Source organism: Pocillopora damicornis, chromosome 4 (genome assembly GCF_964200805.1).
Source record: "Pocillopora damicornis chromosome 4, jaPocDami1.2, whole genome shotgun sequence".
Classification (NCBI taxonomy): Eukaryota; Metazoa; Cnidaria; class Anthozoa; order Scleractinia; family Pocilloporidae; genus Pocillopora; species Pocillopora damicornis.
In genome coordinates, this window is record NC_142673.1 from 21,378,839 (window position 1) to 21,393,536 (window position 14,698).

A 14,698-nucleotide genomic window follows, 5' to 3' on the forward strand; every position below is an offset into this window, starting at 1 on the left:
TTCGACAACATACGTTTATAAAGTTTGAGTACAGACAAGCGAACAAACTTATCGGTTTCGAACGTGCTTTCGACAACATACGCTTATAAAGTTTGAGTACAGACTTATCAGCCGAACATCCTACTGTCCTCGACTAATCTCTTTATTGGTGGTTGGTGGCGAGAAGACTTCGCTTGGTGGCGAGTACGTTGGTGGCGAGATCGTTCCTTGGTGGCGAGTCTGCTTGGTGGCGAGGTGACTGGATACCCTGACTAGTTGGTCCATCCTGACTAGTTGGACCATCCTTTCCGAAATGTACATGATATATTGTATACATGTTACTTTTGACCGTGAGCGCTGATTACATTTTTTTAAGCTACGTAGTAGTTCAGTATTTTGAAGGGGCAGACGTCGTGTTATCGCTATGAGGTGGTATTTTCAGCATGTTACTGGGAAAATAAATCGTTTTGTGATCGAAAGGTCGTCCTAAGCTGACGTCTTCAACTTCTGGAAACAAAACGAACTAACCCTGTCCAATGGGCAGTGAAAGTCAGTTTTCACTCTTCTGCCGTATGAACCACCCGCGAAACACGAAGAGGATTAACCCTTCCATTATGAAGATCTCAGTAGTAATACTCCTCAATGTCTCACATACAATTCTTATTATGTTAGTTCGAAGAAATTAGTATTCGGGATGACCTTAAAAATCCTCAAGTTGATATTTTATTTATTCTCAATATTGCATCGATGACGCAAGGAAAAATTGTGTCTTGGTCCGTAAAGGAAATTAAGGGTTGAAAGAAACCAATATTCCAGACAGTGAATCAAAATAATCTCCAATCCATCTGGCTTAAACAACACACGAGAAAGCACAACCACACGCATAAACTCACAAGGAGTTTACTTTCGATTTCTGTTCACACCGGAAACATCAAGTTGTTCCCTTGCGGCTAAAGCTTCCAAATGTCAGGTGCCTAATGGTTCAACTGAGCATGGAGTTCTCGTAACTTTTTCCATAAGCAGCTAGCATCGGTATGATAGGCGGCTGCGTCATAAGTCGTGACCCAAGCACAAGAGCCTGCACTCAGGCTAAACAGACAGCGGTGAACCGGGGGTCTCACAGGCGGCGAAAGACCATAGATAACCGGTGGCTTTTATTTTTATCCCCTGCAACTGAGTCAGAAACTTTCTAAACCTCGTGGCGGCCATTCTGATCGCTTTATTTCCAAAATTGTACTAAAATAAATGTCTAATTCGTAAATAAAGACCCACTGAGCTTTTTCATCACCACCAGTTACTATAAAGTTCCTTTCAAAGAATATTATTTTTTATTTCGTTACACATCATAATTTTTTGTTCAACAACTACAAAATTAATTTCTGGCTACCCTTCTGTAAAACTTTTATCTCAAAAATATTCCTCTCAAATTTCCCAATTTACCCCCAAAAAAATCTGTATAGACCAGAGATATGATTCTCTTAACAAATATCACTTTCATTTATGATTTTATCAGATCGAGCCAAAAAACTTAACACTTCAACAGGTACAACAATTTAAATGAATGAAAATGAATTTAAAAACAATATTCACATAACTTTTTCATTGATGGTAGATTAAACTAAAAATTGATGTAATTTTGCACGAACCACTGGCAGATGTTTACGGACAGCTTTAAATGGAGAGACGCCACAATGTAAAAAAAAATATGTAATGATCAAACCGAGACTAAACTTCTATGTTACACATACAGAAATAGGGTATTTCCGAGTTTCAAAAGCCCTCACTTTCAAAACGAGGCTAAGTGCAAAATCTTTCTTGAGAAAATTACTTTCATTTGTTTAGGAGTAAGAAATGATTTTCTGGTGAAGGGCATCGCACTATCCGGGCCTTAAAGTATAGGCATGAGGCATCTCGCAAATAGCTTATTGAATCAAGCGATGTACATTATTGTTCATAGAAAAAAAAACTCACTATATACTCATTTTCCTCGTCCAAAGATACAAATATAATAGTATAGAAGAAAAACTCGACTTTTTCATCAACATAATTTAGCCGACCCTGACAGTTTTAGTATAAATATAAAAATTAATTCAGTTTAAATAATTTGCATAAAATAATTTCCTGTACTTTTAAGCTTACTCAACCGACTCCCATATTTTTCCCTCAACTCCCATAATGGTCCTTTTTAATCGCAATTTGTTTTTCTTTCCCCTATCATTTTTTAATTCCCGAAAAAGGCTTCTTGGGCGAAAACCCCAACTAAAAAGGACAAAACTACAATAAAAGTGTAAATTCCGTTAAATGTTATTATTACTCCCCCGATTGAAAAACCCACAGTTGGCAGAATGCTTTCCAGGTATATAATGTACTTTTCGTAATTAAACTTCCTCTTTTTCTTTGTTTTTGTTCTCCACTGATGAAAAGTCTTCGCCATTCCAGTAAGAAAATTTGTCTTGGGAAGAGAATCCTTGTTTTCGTTCGTTCCACTAGCGTTTTCCTCTTGGCCAGGAACTTTTAACTGCTCGCCATCAGAGCTTCGCGTTGAAGTGGAAAAACTGGTTTGAAATTCAGAGGAAGTCGTGATAGCATCACCGGAAACGGAAGTTGTTTGGTTACCTTGACTTTCTGAAGACTGTGAGCCTTCTATGTCGATTCGCACCACATGCGTCCGGGGTACATCCTCTGAGACGTTTTCACTTGATGAACCTTGAACCACGTCCTGATGTAAAAATGATCTGTTCACTTTTTCGACGTCTGTCAATGCTGAATCGCTGTTTGATCTTTTCATCTTTCGGTAGGAGAACTCTTGAGCGGGAACGACATTTTGCGAGACTTGACCACAATCCGTGAGTAGTATCTCAGGGGTTTTACTGAGCGTTGTGCCATGGAAGGATCCTCTTTTGACCTTCGATGTCTTCTCATCAGCAGAGAAATGTAGAGATATTTCGCTGTTTTTCCTTGAGAAATAATATAAAAGCTGTATCAGATACAAGTCGCTTTAGCCCGTAGCTTTAACCCTTTCATTCCCAGATCTAGCTCGGAAATTCTCTTTTCTGTCTATCATACAATTATTGAAGTTAGTTGGAGAATTTGGTAGTTGATATTTTTCTCTATTTTCATCCCTTGTCTTCTCGCTCTTGTATCGTTAATGTAAGGAGAAATTCTGTCTTAGTCACTTATGGGAGTTGAAAGGTTAAACAGGGCTATTTCAAACTGATTTTAGTAAAAAAAAAATAAACCAAGAGGAATCTAAGACAGACACCCGTATCAAGTCTAGGAAACGGAGGCCAGAAGCAACTGAAAGCACTTTAAACCTCCCCTGTCCTAATCAAACACAGCTCCAGAAGTACACAATTAAATCAGTGTTGAAATAATATATAGATTTAGCCAAGCCTAAAAGCGGAGCTCGCATTTTTTTTCCCGCACGTCTCAAGGGTACAACGCCTTGCCCCGGCCAGGACAAGAACCCGCGTCGTCCGACTCGGAGCCAAGTGCACTGACCACTGGACTACTGAGCAAAGCCGTGCCCGCGGTACAGTTGACCACGCATGTTAAAAGTAGCACCCTGTACGGTCATACGGTCGTACGGTCATACGGTCAGTAGCACCTTGTACGGTCGTACGGTCGTACATCCAAATTTTTTTCGGCTTGATGGGTTACTACTATTTTGTATGACTATGGGGCTACGCTCTGCGAGCTCCGCTATCAGAAAATAAATTATCTTAAAATACAATGAAAGCATACGGCAATCAAAATGATAAATAAGTTGATCTAAGACAAACATTCGACTAATGTTTTTTGGGCAAAAGCTATTCGGTCGATGAACCGCATTTGATAAAATCCTCGAGTCTGCTTCAAATGAAAACTTCACGCATTTTCTCTCCAATCACGTTCCCAGAAACACGATCCTTTTGATCAGCGCCAAGAATTTCAAAGCACTGATTGAAACCGCTCATTTCAGATATTAAAAAGAAACTAGAGAAACTTGTCTCTATCGTGTTTTCCATTGTCCTTGTTCAACCAGCCAATCAGCTGTCGAGGAATTTTGGATTTGACCAGATTTTACTGCATATTCTCCGCTGGTTAAGAACAACGATGGCTATGCGTCTGAGACTTTTTCTTTGCGTACCAAATTTTTTTCAACAGTCGCGGCGAAGATTCCTTCCCTTTTTTGGTCCTTTGCTAAGGTTACGCACTTCTGAGAAAGATTACCTCGAATTTGATCTTTTTGTTTCAGTTGGGATTGTAGTTTTGTTGGTATCGCCGCCCTTATAGCCTGGATTATTAACTCCAACAAAATCCTTCCCCTTTGTGGTAGATTGCTGCACTGGTTCCTTCTGTCCTAACCGTTTTATTGTAGAGCCCCATTTCTTCTTTAGGGAGGGAGAGGGAGACCTGGAGCGACCGTCGGAGTTGGTCTGATGCAGGTAGTCATGTGCAGAAGCCTCAAGTTCGTGTTCCTGTAGGTTGGACCATTATCGTGGTTATTCAAAGGGCGTTTGCCATTTTCCTTATAGCACTTGTGATATTTATGTAATTCAGCAAAACAATAAATTCTTAATTTAGTTCAAGAAACTGATCCTAACACTACAGAAATAATGATAAATTGCGATCAGATTGTGTGTCGCGAAACTAAACTTAAAAAATCAGAACGACCAATAAAAGAAAAGGAAATCGTCGTTGTGAAAATCGAGAAGATTTTGTTTCTGTTTGTTGTTGTTGTTGTTTCTTTGATTGATTGAGTAAAATGAGAGTTCAAGTCTCAATTATGAACGTCTGAATCATTTACACTGAGCAACGTCAAGAGAAGAAAAAACCATCATACCTCAGGTATATCCACCCACGCATTCACCACCACTAACTTGTACCTCACGTAAGTCTTAGTAACCCAGGCCGCTCCGGTCAGAGGACAAACCACCCAGATGAGGGGAGCGATGGCGAACCACACGTAAATAGCAAAGCGTTTCAGGAATAAAAAGTTGTAAGCGTTAAGAACGAAGGAAGCACTACAGGCGACCAAGAGAGTGGTAAGAACAACCTGTAAAATGAAAGGATAACAAATGGCTAAAGATTCGATAATGGAACTGAAAGGCCTCTAACATAAATGGCGACGAATTTCATCTAAAAAGAAAGCTGTTGTGTGCTTACAGCATAACAAGCAGTGTGTTTAATACGAACTCTTGAATTGCTACGGTTGGCTTGTTAAGAAAAGAAACTATTCTTATCCATTCGTCCATGGAATTCCACCTTCAAGCGGCCATTATCCTAACGAGTATACACTGAATATTGTTCTCGAAGAACTGCTCCAGTAATAAAGAATATTGGTCCCCCTAATTTACAGTCAATGAATCGTAAAGATATTCTAGATAAATTAAATAGCCTTGTTGCTTAAGATATAAACACATCTGCTGCAAATAATGACCATAACTGAGATAAAGGCGACACAATGGAGACTAGAAATGCTAAGATGAAAAAGATGCCACATAGCGGAGCAAAGTTAGGATTTAAAATATTGCCATACAGCGGAGCTAAATGAGAAGTGCAGTACGATCAATGCCATGTGATAAAGCATTAGTAATTTTCTGGCATAATAGCGTGCGGCATATTATTGGTACCTTGCATTAATCATTTGCCCTCTCACAGAACTTGGAATTATGATGAACAAGAAAAAGTTCGTCGTCTACCACCATACACAGCAAACTGTATTTCTTCAATGAATATTATTAAACAATGTGATCTTACCGTGCTCTTTTGACTCCCTTCACGGACAAATTTTGCTCTTGCAGAGAATAGATTGACAGCTTCAGGGAAAGCGATTTGAATTGGGTTTTCACGGAAAAGTTTACCCATACGATCTGTAAAAAAAAATGAAAAAGACATCGAAAGTCGCATTTTAGTTTTACTCAAAAGGCACCAAATGAACAGTAGCGTCTAAAAAACAGGTTAGTCAGAATTGTAGCTCAACAAAATCAATAATCGTCCTTTTCAGTTGGAATCCGTATTTTGTTCAGTCAATCGATTAACAGGACTACAATTAGAAATGGGTAGTTTGAACGATAGAAGAAAAAAGGTGAAAAGAATGTTGAGATGATTCCTTTAAATATAGCTGATTTATGTTTTTCAGAAGTAAAGATATGAGTAGATACAGAAGAAATATATCCCAAGTTTCGTATATACTCTTCTTCTGAAATCCCTTAACTTTTAAGCAGAATGCATTGGGACAAAATAACATCTTAAGAAAATCTTAATTGAGAACTACGTCCACACTGTAGGCGCGGAAGGATCCGGGGAGGGGTGTGGCTCGCTTGGCTCCTCTCTGGAACAGGGCAACCGACTGACAGATTTCTTCATGCTCTTTATAGTTTAACAGCCAATACGTTTTCTCTATCTCCCATCCCCCTTCTCATAAAAACCTGGATCCGCCCCTGCACTTTATACTGTTCTAACATACCATTGAATTCACGCATGGAGCTTTGAAGCATGAAGATTAAACTCATGTGAAACACGAGAATTAGGCAGAAGCCATAGAAGATGTGGAAAAGGCTCGTCGCTCTGAGGATGTTGAAGAGCACATCAATCCCTGTTGGTATTTTCACTCCTGTCTGATTAGAAAGCTTTGAAAAGCTCAATTTAAGGGCTCCATCGTATGCGTAACAACCAAACTGTCCCATGGCGGCTCCCATCGCAAACATAACCACAACAATTGGCATAAACTAAGGAGACAAACAAAGAACTGATTTGATAAATTTCTCAAAGACATTTGTCTCAAGCGTTGGACAAAGTCAAGCTTAAGTCGAACTCAAGCCCCGATCTGGTAAGCTAAGCCATATCAATGGTTTCAGATACGACAAGTGGACACTATCAAATTCACAAAAAATGTAGTATCAAAAATTGCTAAACTTGTGGACTGCACTGAGTGATTCTGATATATTAGTAATATATCATGAATTCTCTTAGCAAGGTTCAGAAGTATTTGTAACAGCTACGATCGGGTCTTAGGAACCAAAATTTTCGCTTAGTATTTCTTTAACCTGGATGACATGTTTTACCTTACATAGTCAATAACTTCAGGTCAAAGAAGGTACAAAGATGTATGTCTCTGATAGAAAAAGAACTGGTCATTGTAATACTAGTTAGAGCTTGGGTAGATCAGTTTTCAAACTGGCGACCAAAATGAAATGACTATCGCGCCCTGATGAGATTTCACAGCCAAGTACTCCTAATCAGAGTAGATACCACAAAAGATTTGTCTGACTTAAGAACCTATCATGGCTGACTCTACTTATTGCTTCCAAGAACAGATCCTTCTCCATCTCTCAACCTAAACCAGAAGATTTTCTTGCCGAAAATAATCCTACAAATAGATAAGTGAGCAGCCCAAAGAGAAGAGACTGAAAATTTCCCACTGGATGTGAATCATTTTATCGGTAAAATGACAGTCTTCAAATTGCTGGTATGACATTAGACATAAAAATTGTTTCTATACTAACGTCTGAGGTATGTTACGTTATTGTAATTTGTTCATTCACCTTATACCCTTGAGTTTAGAAACTCGTTTGCAGGGATACATTCAGCCGGGCCAAGTTACAATTTGTTGGTTTTTGTGGAGAGGACAAAACTAGAAAAACAGGAAAAAAAGAACCGAAAGATAGCCAACAACAAACTGAACCCAGATGGGAGGCCAGGTGTGGGAACCGAGCCCAGTCCACAGTGGTTAGAGGCGAGTTCTCTCACCGCAAGCAATGTTTTCAATTTAAAATTACATAATTTTTCCGCCGAACTATAGGCTGGCTATCGAAATTTTGAATCACACCAAATTTTACTTCGAGCCAAAACCGAGATAGTGAAAACACTCCTAAAACGATTCCAGATTTCTTCCAGTGGGAATTTGTTTATCTCTCTAGTAATCTGCATTTTTCTCGATTAAGTTCTATTTAGCTGTAAGATTCTGTGATGATTATTTAAATTAAAATTAAATTATGTTAAATTAAAATTTTATAGAATTTAAAGGAAGTTACGTCAAATTTGCGTTATCAATGTCATCATTATCAATGTTCCCGTTTAGAAAAGTATCTTTGCCGTTTTATCTCCGAAGAAAAAATTTACGCTGTGAAAATAGTACTTCTCAAACAAAACATTCGATTGACGTGAAAGGGCAATAAATAAATGATTGCTAATTGAGACAGCGGTAACCATAGTTACGTTTTAATATCGGCCCAATTACTCATTTGCATTTTTAATTAAAACCAAAGACGATTTGACCTCTCGTTTCATAAGTTTGGCACACACAGTTCACCTTGATACACGATTCTAAATAAAAGAACATGACACATGACATTGATGTTACTAGACTTAAAAACATAGAATAGGACTAATGCTCAAAAGAAAAACATTGATATTGATTTCAAGAAAAGTACAGGATCCTAACCTTGTGTCTACAAATGTAAAGAAATTCTGTAATCTAAAATTATCTTTATTCTCACTTGAATTAAGACCATTCAAAGCTAATTCCTTATTACAAGACACTAGGGGTGATCCTTAATAATTGAAAATATTCATTAAGTGGGCTCTGTGGTATTTTGAGAATGATTTCTCATACAAAGCTGCGGGTGATCTTTGAAACTAAAATCAACAAAATATTGGCAACTGCGAGACATACCCGGATCATAAAGTGTAACACAAGCGTCTTGTTGCTAAAATATTTCTTCAAGGCAAGCAATCACTTTTGCAGAACAACTTTAAGATCTCTATAATGAAAGTAACTAAAAAATCGAGCGACCTCTGACTCCACAATACAAAGAGGAACATAATTATACTAAAAGATTAATAGCTGTCAAAGAGCATTCATAATAGGCCATTAGCCTCGCATGCTTTCGAATGGGTCTCAGGTGGCGTCGAAATTATTTTATTGCAAGAATTTTTTCCAGAACTCATCTACAGAAAAAACGAGTAACGTACTAAGGATTCTGTCAACATTTTAATGATTCGCAGGCCTGAGTTAAACAGCACTTTCCTTTTCTCGAAATCCAATACGAAGGAGCGTAATCTTGTCTAATCTTGTAACGGCGAGGAGAGTCCGATATAAATGAGAAATAAATTGTTTGGTAATGGCGGCAGTTTGGCAGGAAGAATGGAAAGCTTTAGGGGTCTGGTCACAAAATAAAATCTATCAGCTACACGCACGCCACGAAACATTAGACAACAGAAACGCGATGATGAGAAATCAAACCCATTTTTATGTCAAAATCTACAAACAGTAGGGGATTACGAAGGATGCGTCAATAGACACATACTCACCTTGAATATAAGGTAAACACGTCGTAGAGTTTTCGGGTAGTGTCCGTCTTTCTTGAGTTTTTTCACTCCTTTAATAAACCAAGGCACTGAATGTTTTATCATCGAGTAACAACAAGCCAGAAGTGTTACTAAGAACACTCCAATACAAGTCGCCCACGACACTTCAAAGACAAATACTGCTTCGTAAAAGTCTAGTCCAAAGTGAATAATAACATTCAAGGCCCAAATTATCAATCCTATCCATCCCTTGATGCGATTAAAAACCTTATTCGTGTCTCCAATTCCCGCTGATAGCAGGTACGTCCTTCGTTGAATGAGACCTATGTCGACGGAATAATCCTTCGCGTCAGCGACGGGTTCATGGATATCTAACGTTGAAGAATCTTTGCCTAGAGATGGTTGTTTAGTAGTTATGGCAGTGTTTCTTGCCGATCCGTTGCGTACCAAAGCTCGCCAACGCGCTGTTGTTCCATTTGCAGCATTAGCTAATTCCACATCTGCCATTTGTAGTAAATTAACTCGCTAAACGGCCTTACAATGGATTCCACAGCGGTAAGGTTTTGATGGCTCGGTGTATTGGTTGGTTTGACATACGCTTCAAATAAACTGACTCATTTGATCAAATATTCCACTTTAGAAAGCCCAAGAGCGTTGTTTGTCGATCAAGGAGTTTTCTGTGAGGTGTTGATCATTCAAGATTAGCCTTTCAATTCGCGGCACAGCTTAAAATACAGTATTGTAACATCAATTTGGTGAGTTTAAAATGCTAGTCGGGAGAAATTATATTCATACTACCAACGCATAAGTCGATTTCCGGTCTATGGATTCCCATTTTAGGGCACATTAGCGCATGAATTTTAATCTGTCTTTAGCAGGAACTCTGAAACATGATCTGCTTATCTGAAAATGTTCCATTTCGCGATAAATTTCTATTGAACACACTTCACACTGCAGCGCAATATCACGCAAATCACAACACATCAACACAGAAGTTTGTTCAGATACCGATCAAAACTGAAATCCAAACACTGAAATAATCACTAACCTCATCTAATTTAGATATGAGTGCCTTCAATGGCCCACAACAAGGAAGTTCTCTTCTGCTAACCAGATATTCAGCGCGTCATCGCATTTGAGGAGGTCAACTTCAAACTTGTCATCTGAGCGTAAAAATTTTTATGTAAAACAGACCGACCGAAAGTGACTTGATCCGCGTGAGCGGGCTTACGTAGTTACATTACACAATGATGATGAGCTGTTGTATTATCTGTGACCAACGAGCCAAAACAAATGATGGGGTTCCTTCTGTATAAATAATAAATCATGCAAACCGAAGAAAAATTGGTACTGCTTTCGAGAAAACGTTGACTCTTGCGCACTTCACTTTCAGTGGTGCAAATCTAAATTATTTTAACCCGCATTTGCGACTTGATGAATTTTCAGACACTTCCGAAGAAACAGCCGACAGCCTAATTTGGTTTTGTTGTTGACGTCAAAAGAAAATGTGGTTTATTATTTGCAAACTTGTTGATTGGCCGTCAATGCGGTCGCACTAATTTGGATTGCAAACTTCATTCATTTGATCCAATTCAATTCATCAATTCTTTCACCGTAGTGAACAAAAACATTTTCAAAGGGAACATAAACAATCGGACAACAAACAGAAAACAATCAATACAGAAAAATGCGAGACACACACGAAAAAATAATGGAATATTAAAAATTTATTCAGGATGTTGTACGTTTTTGAGAGTTTAAACCGTTCTTCATTTCTTATTCCAATACGGTTTGAAAATTCATTTTTTAAGTAAAAACTCAAATAAAACACTGTGATAACTGACCTCTGTTGAACGATATTTTCGAGTCACAGTTGATCGTGACCTTATCCAAAAACAACAGTCTTCTAAAATATATCGGCAGGTATCAGTGTTGTCAATCGTAGTTGTATTGACTTGGGAGTTCGTTGTCTGTATGTAAACATTTCATGTAGTCTAAGAGGACCGACGCAACTATGGCGTCATATCCTTCCTTGCTCTTTGATGCGGATTGAGTGGAAACTTCAACTTTTTCGAAAAAGATTTTCCGGGAAAGAAAGAATTGATGAGTAATCGATTGCGTCTCACATAAAGAAAACAACGAAATCACTGATCGAAGAAAGTAAAAGGAAAATTTGGTGTTGAAATCAACTTTTCTAACCTTTCTTCTGAAGAGTGGTCGACACTGAAAGGTCTAAAAAACGCAGACATAGTTATTAAAGCGGCCGACAAAGGCGGCGCAGTCGTTGTTTGGCGAGCCGACCTTTAACAAAAAGAAGCTTACTACCCAAGTCGACCCATTGTCTCTGCCTGCAGTTGTCCCACCGAACTTATTTCCAGCTATTTCGACAAAATTATGGAACCTATCGTCAAAACTTTACCATGATGTATTAAGGACAGTCAACACGCACTTGAAATTTTTCATGACTTGAATTTTCTTGGCCGAAACAAACTTATTTCATTATGGAAATTACATCTATCCATATTGTCATTGCTAAGGGACCGGTCATTATTTATCGCCTGGGGGGGGTCGGAGTATTTAGGGGGGGATCACATGGTTTTTTGAAGACCTTTAGGGGGGATCAGCCGTAATTGACAAGCATAATGGGGGGGATCAGACCAAAAAAAAAGGAATTTTAGGTCGCGCCGGGACCCCGGGTGATTGCATTTGTAAATACTTTGGTAGGATTTGCCGCTGGGACTCTAAACCCCCAACCATATATTCAAGACCACGTTCAGTTGTATTTTGTATTATATAAACTCTATTCTAGCCCAGACACAAAACCCAAACCCTTTTACAGACCCTCCATTTTGTAAAAAAGAATCACTATCGTAGTCTAACATACACGTTTTTATTCAGGCACGATCTAAATTAGAAAGGTAATCAAGATTTTGAGAATGGAATACTTACAATTGCTCAAAATTGTTTCATAACGTTTCAGTTTGTTTTATAGAGAATCGTAATCTAAAATCATAAACTTTCATTATTTTAATACGCGGCCGAATGAAAACAACAAATAAAAAAGTGTTTATTTTGGTGAGGCTGTATCTTGTTCCGCTTCCGTGTCAGAATCTTCGGCAGCCCTCTCCACTGGCTCTTGCACAGTCTCCTCGTCAGATTCATCTGAATCCTCGCCCGAACTTGACCCTTTTTCAGCACCATTACTGCTATTCTCTTCGTTCATTCTGGCCACTACCACTTTCAAATTGCGTGCCAGCTCTGTTTCAAACACGCCTCTTTCCAAAAGCCATAGCAGAGGATCCAGGTGGAGACGCTTGACAAATCTCGCAGTGAATCCTGCATTAATACTTGAGACACATTTGTAAGTATTCTTTTCGAGTGAATCGAAAACCTCTTTAGCTACCTCTTTTGAGGTAAGTTTTTCTAGGAGAATTGCTGCTCGCTGATGCAACCTTTTCTCCTTGATTTTTTTCACTTTTCTCTTGTTTTCTTTTTTTCTTCGGGATTGGCCGTTGTTCCCCATGGGAGATGGGAACTTTCTCTTCAAGCTCATGAGGGTGGTCGTGAGCGCATTGGAGGCTTTCTGCAGCTCTTGGTGTATGGCCTTCACTCGCTCTTGAGCTTCCTGGAAATATTTGAGCTCATCACTTGCAAACGACCTTAAGGTATGCTCTTCTGTATAAAGGTTCTTTCGTCTGTTGTCGATAAATGAGAGCAAATCGGATGCTGAATTAAAGGCCTCATTGACAGTGGTCAAGGAGGACTCACACTTCGCGACATCACCACTGCCCTTACATCCATCCACGCCTGACATGAACTTCGTGATGTTTTGGCACACTCCCCAATTCTCGTTTCTAAGCAAGTTGTTTTCTTTATCGGAAAGGGCTTTTATCTTTGTGTTTAACTGCCAACGCATTTGCTGTTGCTCGAGGAGATACTGTTTGAAACCGGCTTGTTTACTCACGAATGAAGATTCATAAATCTGCGGTACAACACTATTGTAGAATTTCAGCCTTTCTGTGTGTGGGTTGGGAAGAAGATATTTTTCCCACGGCTTCTTTTCTGGTGCTGAGTCGTCGTTGTGGTTCAAGGTCCATGAGACGTAAGTACCACTATTAAAATATCACTTGCATATTCAAAAAGTTATTTCGCGGTGGCTGGGAGAAAAGGGGGGGGGGGGATCATGAAACTTTCCACTACCGATAAGGGGGGATCTCTAAAAAACTAGATACTCTACGGGGGGATCAGGTAAATGCTCCGATGTGACAACAAAAATACTCCGACCTCCCCCAGGCGATAAATAATGACCGGTCCCTAATGACGAAGGTCTCAGGGCCCTCAAACATTTTTTCGATCGACGCACTGTTAAGGAACCTAGCTCTGAAATGACTACTCCGTCCAGCCGAACTAGTGCTAACACTCAATTGCTTTTCATTCGGTGGCAACTACTTCAAACAAACCAATGGCGTGGACATGGGTGCTAAAGTGGGACCCACCTTCACTAATATTTCCGTAGGTTTTATCTAACACCAAATTTTCTGTCAATATCACAGCCCAAACCTGATCACCCGGCTCTTAAAAAAACCTGGAAAATTTCCGACTCTTCTTTAGCTTTTTTAGACATCAAAATTTCAATTGACGGCAACGGTCTATGCACTAGTGTTTACTACAAACCTACAGATTCACATAGCTACTTGTTGTATTCATCTTCGCATTCATGACGCATCAAGAATTCCATACCTTTTTCACTGTTTCAGAATTCGCCGTTCATGTAGTGACGACTCTGATTTTTCCGTCAAATCAAAGGCCAGTTTTTCGATTAACGTGGCTATCCTGTTTCTGTCGTTCAAGCGGGCCACCACCGCGCCCAACAAATTGATCGACAGTCAGCACTACAAACGGCTGAGAGGGGAAATACTGATTGCATTCCATTCATTCTCACGTTTCACACTCACAACCACGCAGTAACATCTTTTCGAAACCTCCACTTATTTCATTCAAACGTGACAAAAACATAGGCAACTTTTTGGTCAGAAGTTTAACTCAAACCAGTGACCAACCAAGAACTTTCAAATCAGCTCACTTACGATGCAAAACTTGTCCGTTTAACGTAGAGAAAATGTCGGGACCCAAGATATCCATTAAGGCATAGTTACTACTAACTATGATTAAGGTCACTGCTCATTCTACGTGCACCTCCGCCAGTGTTATTTACTGCATAACTTGCACTTATTGTAAAAGGTTATACACTGGTGAAACAGGAAGACCACGAGGTGACCGATTCCGAGTAGGCCTTTGCGAAGTAGAAAGAAATGACAAAGACACATCAAAATCAGTCGCTAGACACTTTTGTCTCCCTAAACACTCTAAGCAACATATGACAGTTTGCGGCCTTTCCCTACATCTTGGCAGTTTGGAAAGCCGC

At 39.2% G+C, this 14,698-nt stretch overlaps 1 protein-coding gene across 2 annotated transcripts; it reads right to left on the reverse strand.

Moving 5' to 3' along the window:
• Positions 1 to 1,178: 1,178 nt before the first annotated feature.
• LOC113671679 (uncharacterized) lies at positions 1,179 to 11,705 on the reverse strand. 2 transcript variants are annotated; one of them, XM_089202486.1, is made up of 8 exons: positions 11,118 to 11,705; positions 10,322 to 10,436; positions 9,277 to 9,950; positions 6,431 to 6,692; positions 5,722 to 5,834; positions 4,805 to 5,017; positions 4,192 to 4,439; positions 1,179 to 2,936 (listed from the first exon to the last, which is right to left on the reverse strand). In XM_089202486.1, the coding sequence occupies exons 3-8, from the start codon at positions 9,778 to 9,780 to the stop codon at positions 2,201 to 2,203; spliced, it is 2,076 nt and encodes a 691-aa protein (XP_089058612.1). In that variant the 5' UTR covers positions 9,781 to 9,950; positions 10,322 to 10,436; positions 11,118 to 11,705; the 3' UTR covers positions 1,179 to 2,200. The 2 variants fall into 2 exon arrangements, with proteins under 2 accessions (XP_089058612.1, XP_089058613.1); XM_089202487.1 differs by lacking the exon at positions 11,118 to 11,705 and having other exon boundaries at positions 9,277 to 9,998; positions 10,322 to 10,478.
• Positions 11,706 to 14,698: the final 2,993 nt, after the last annotated feature.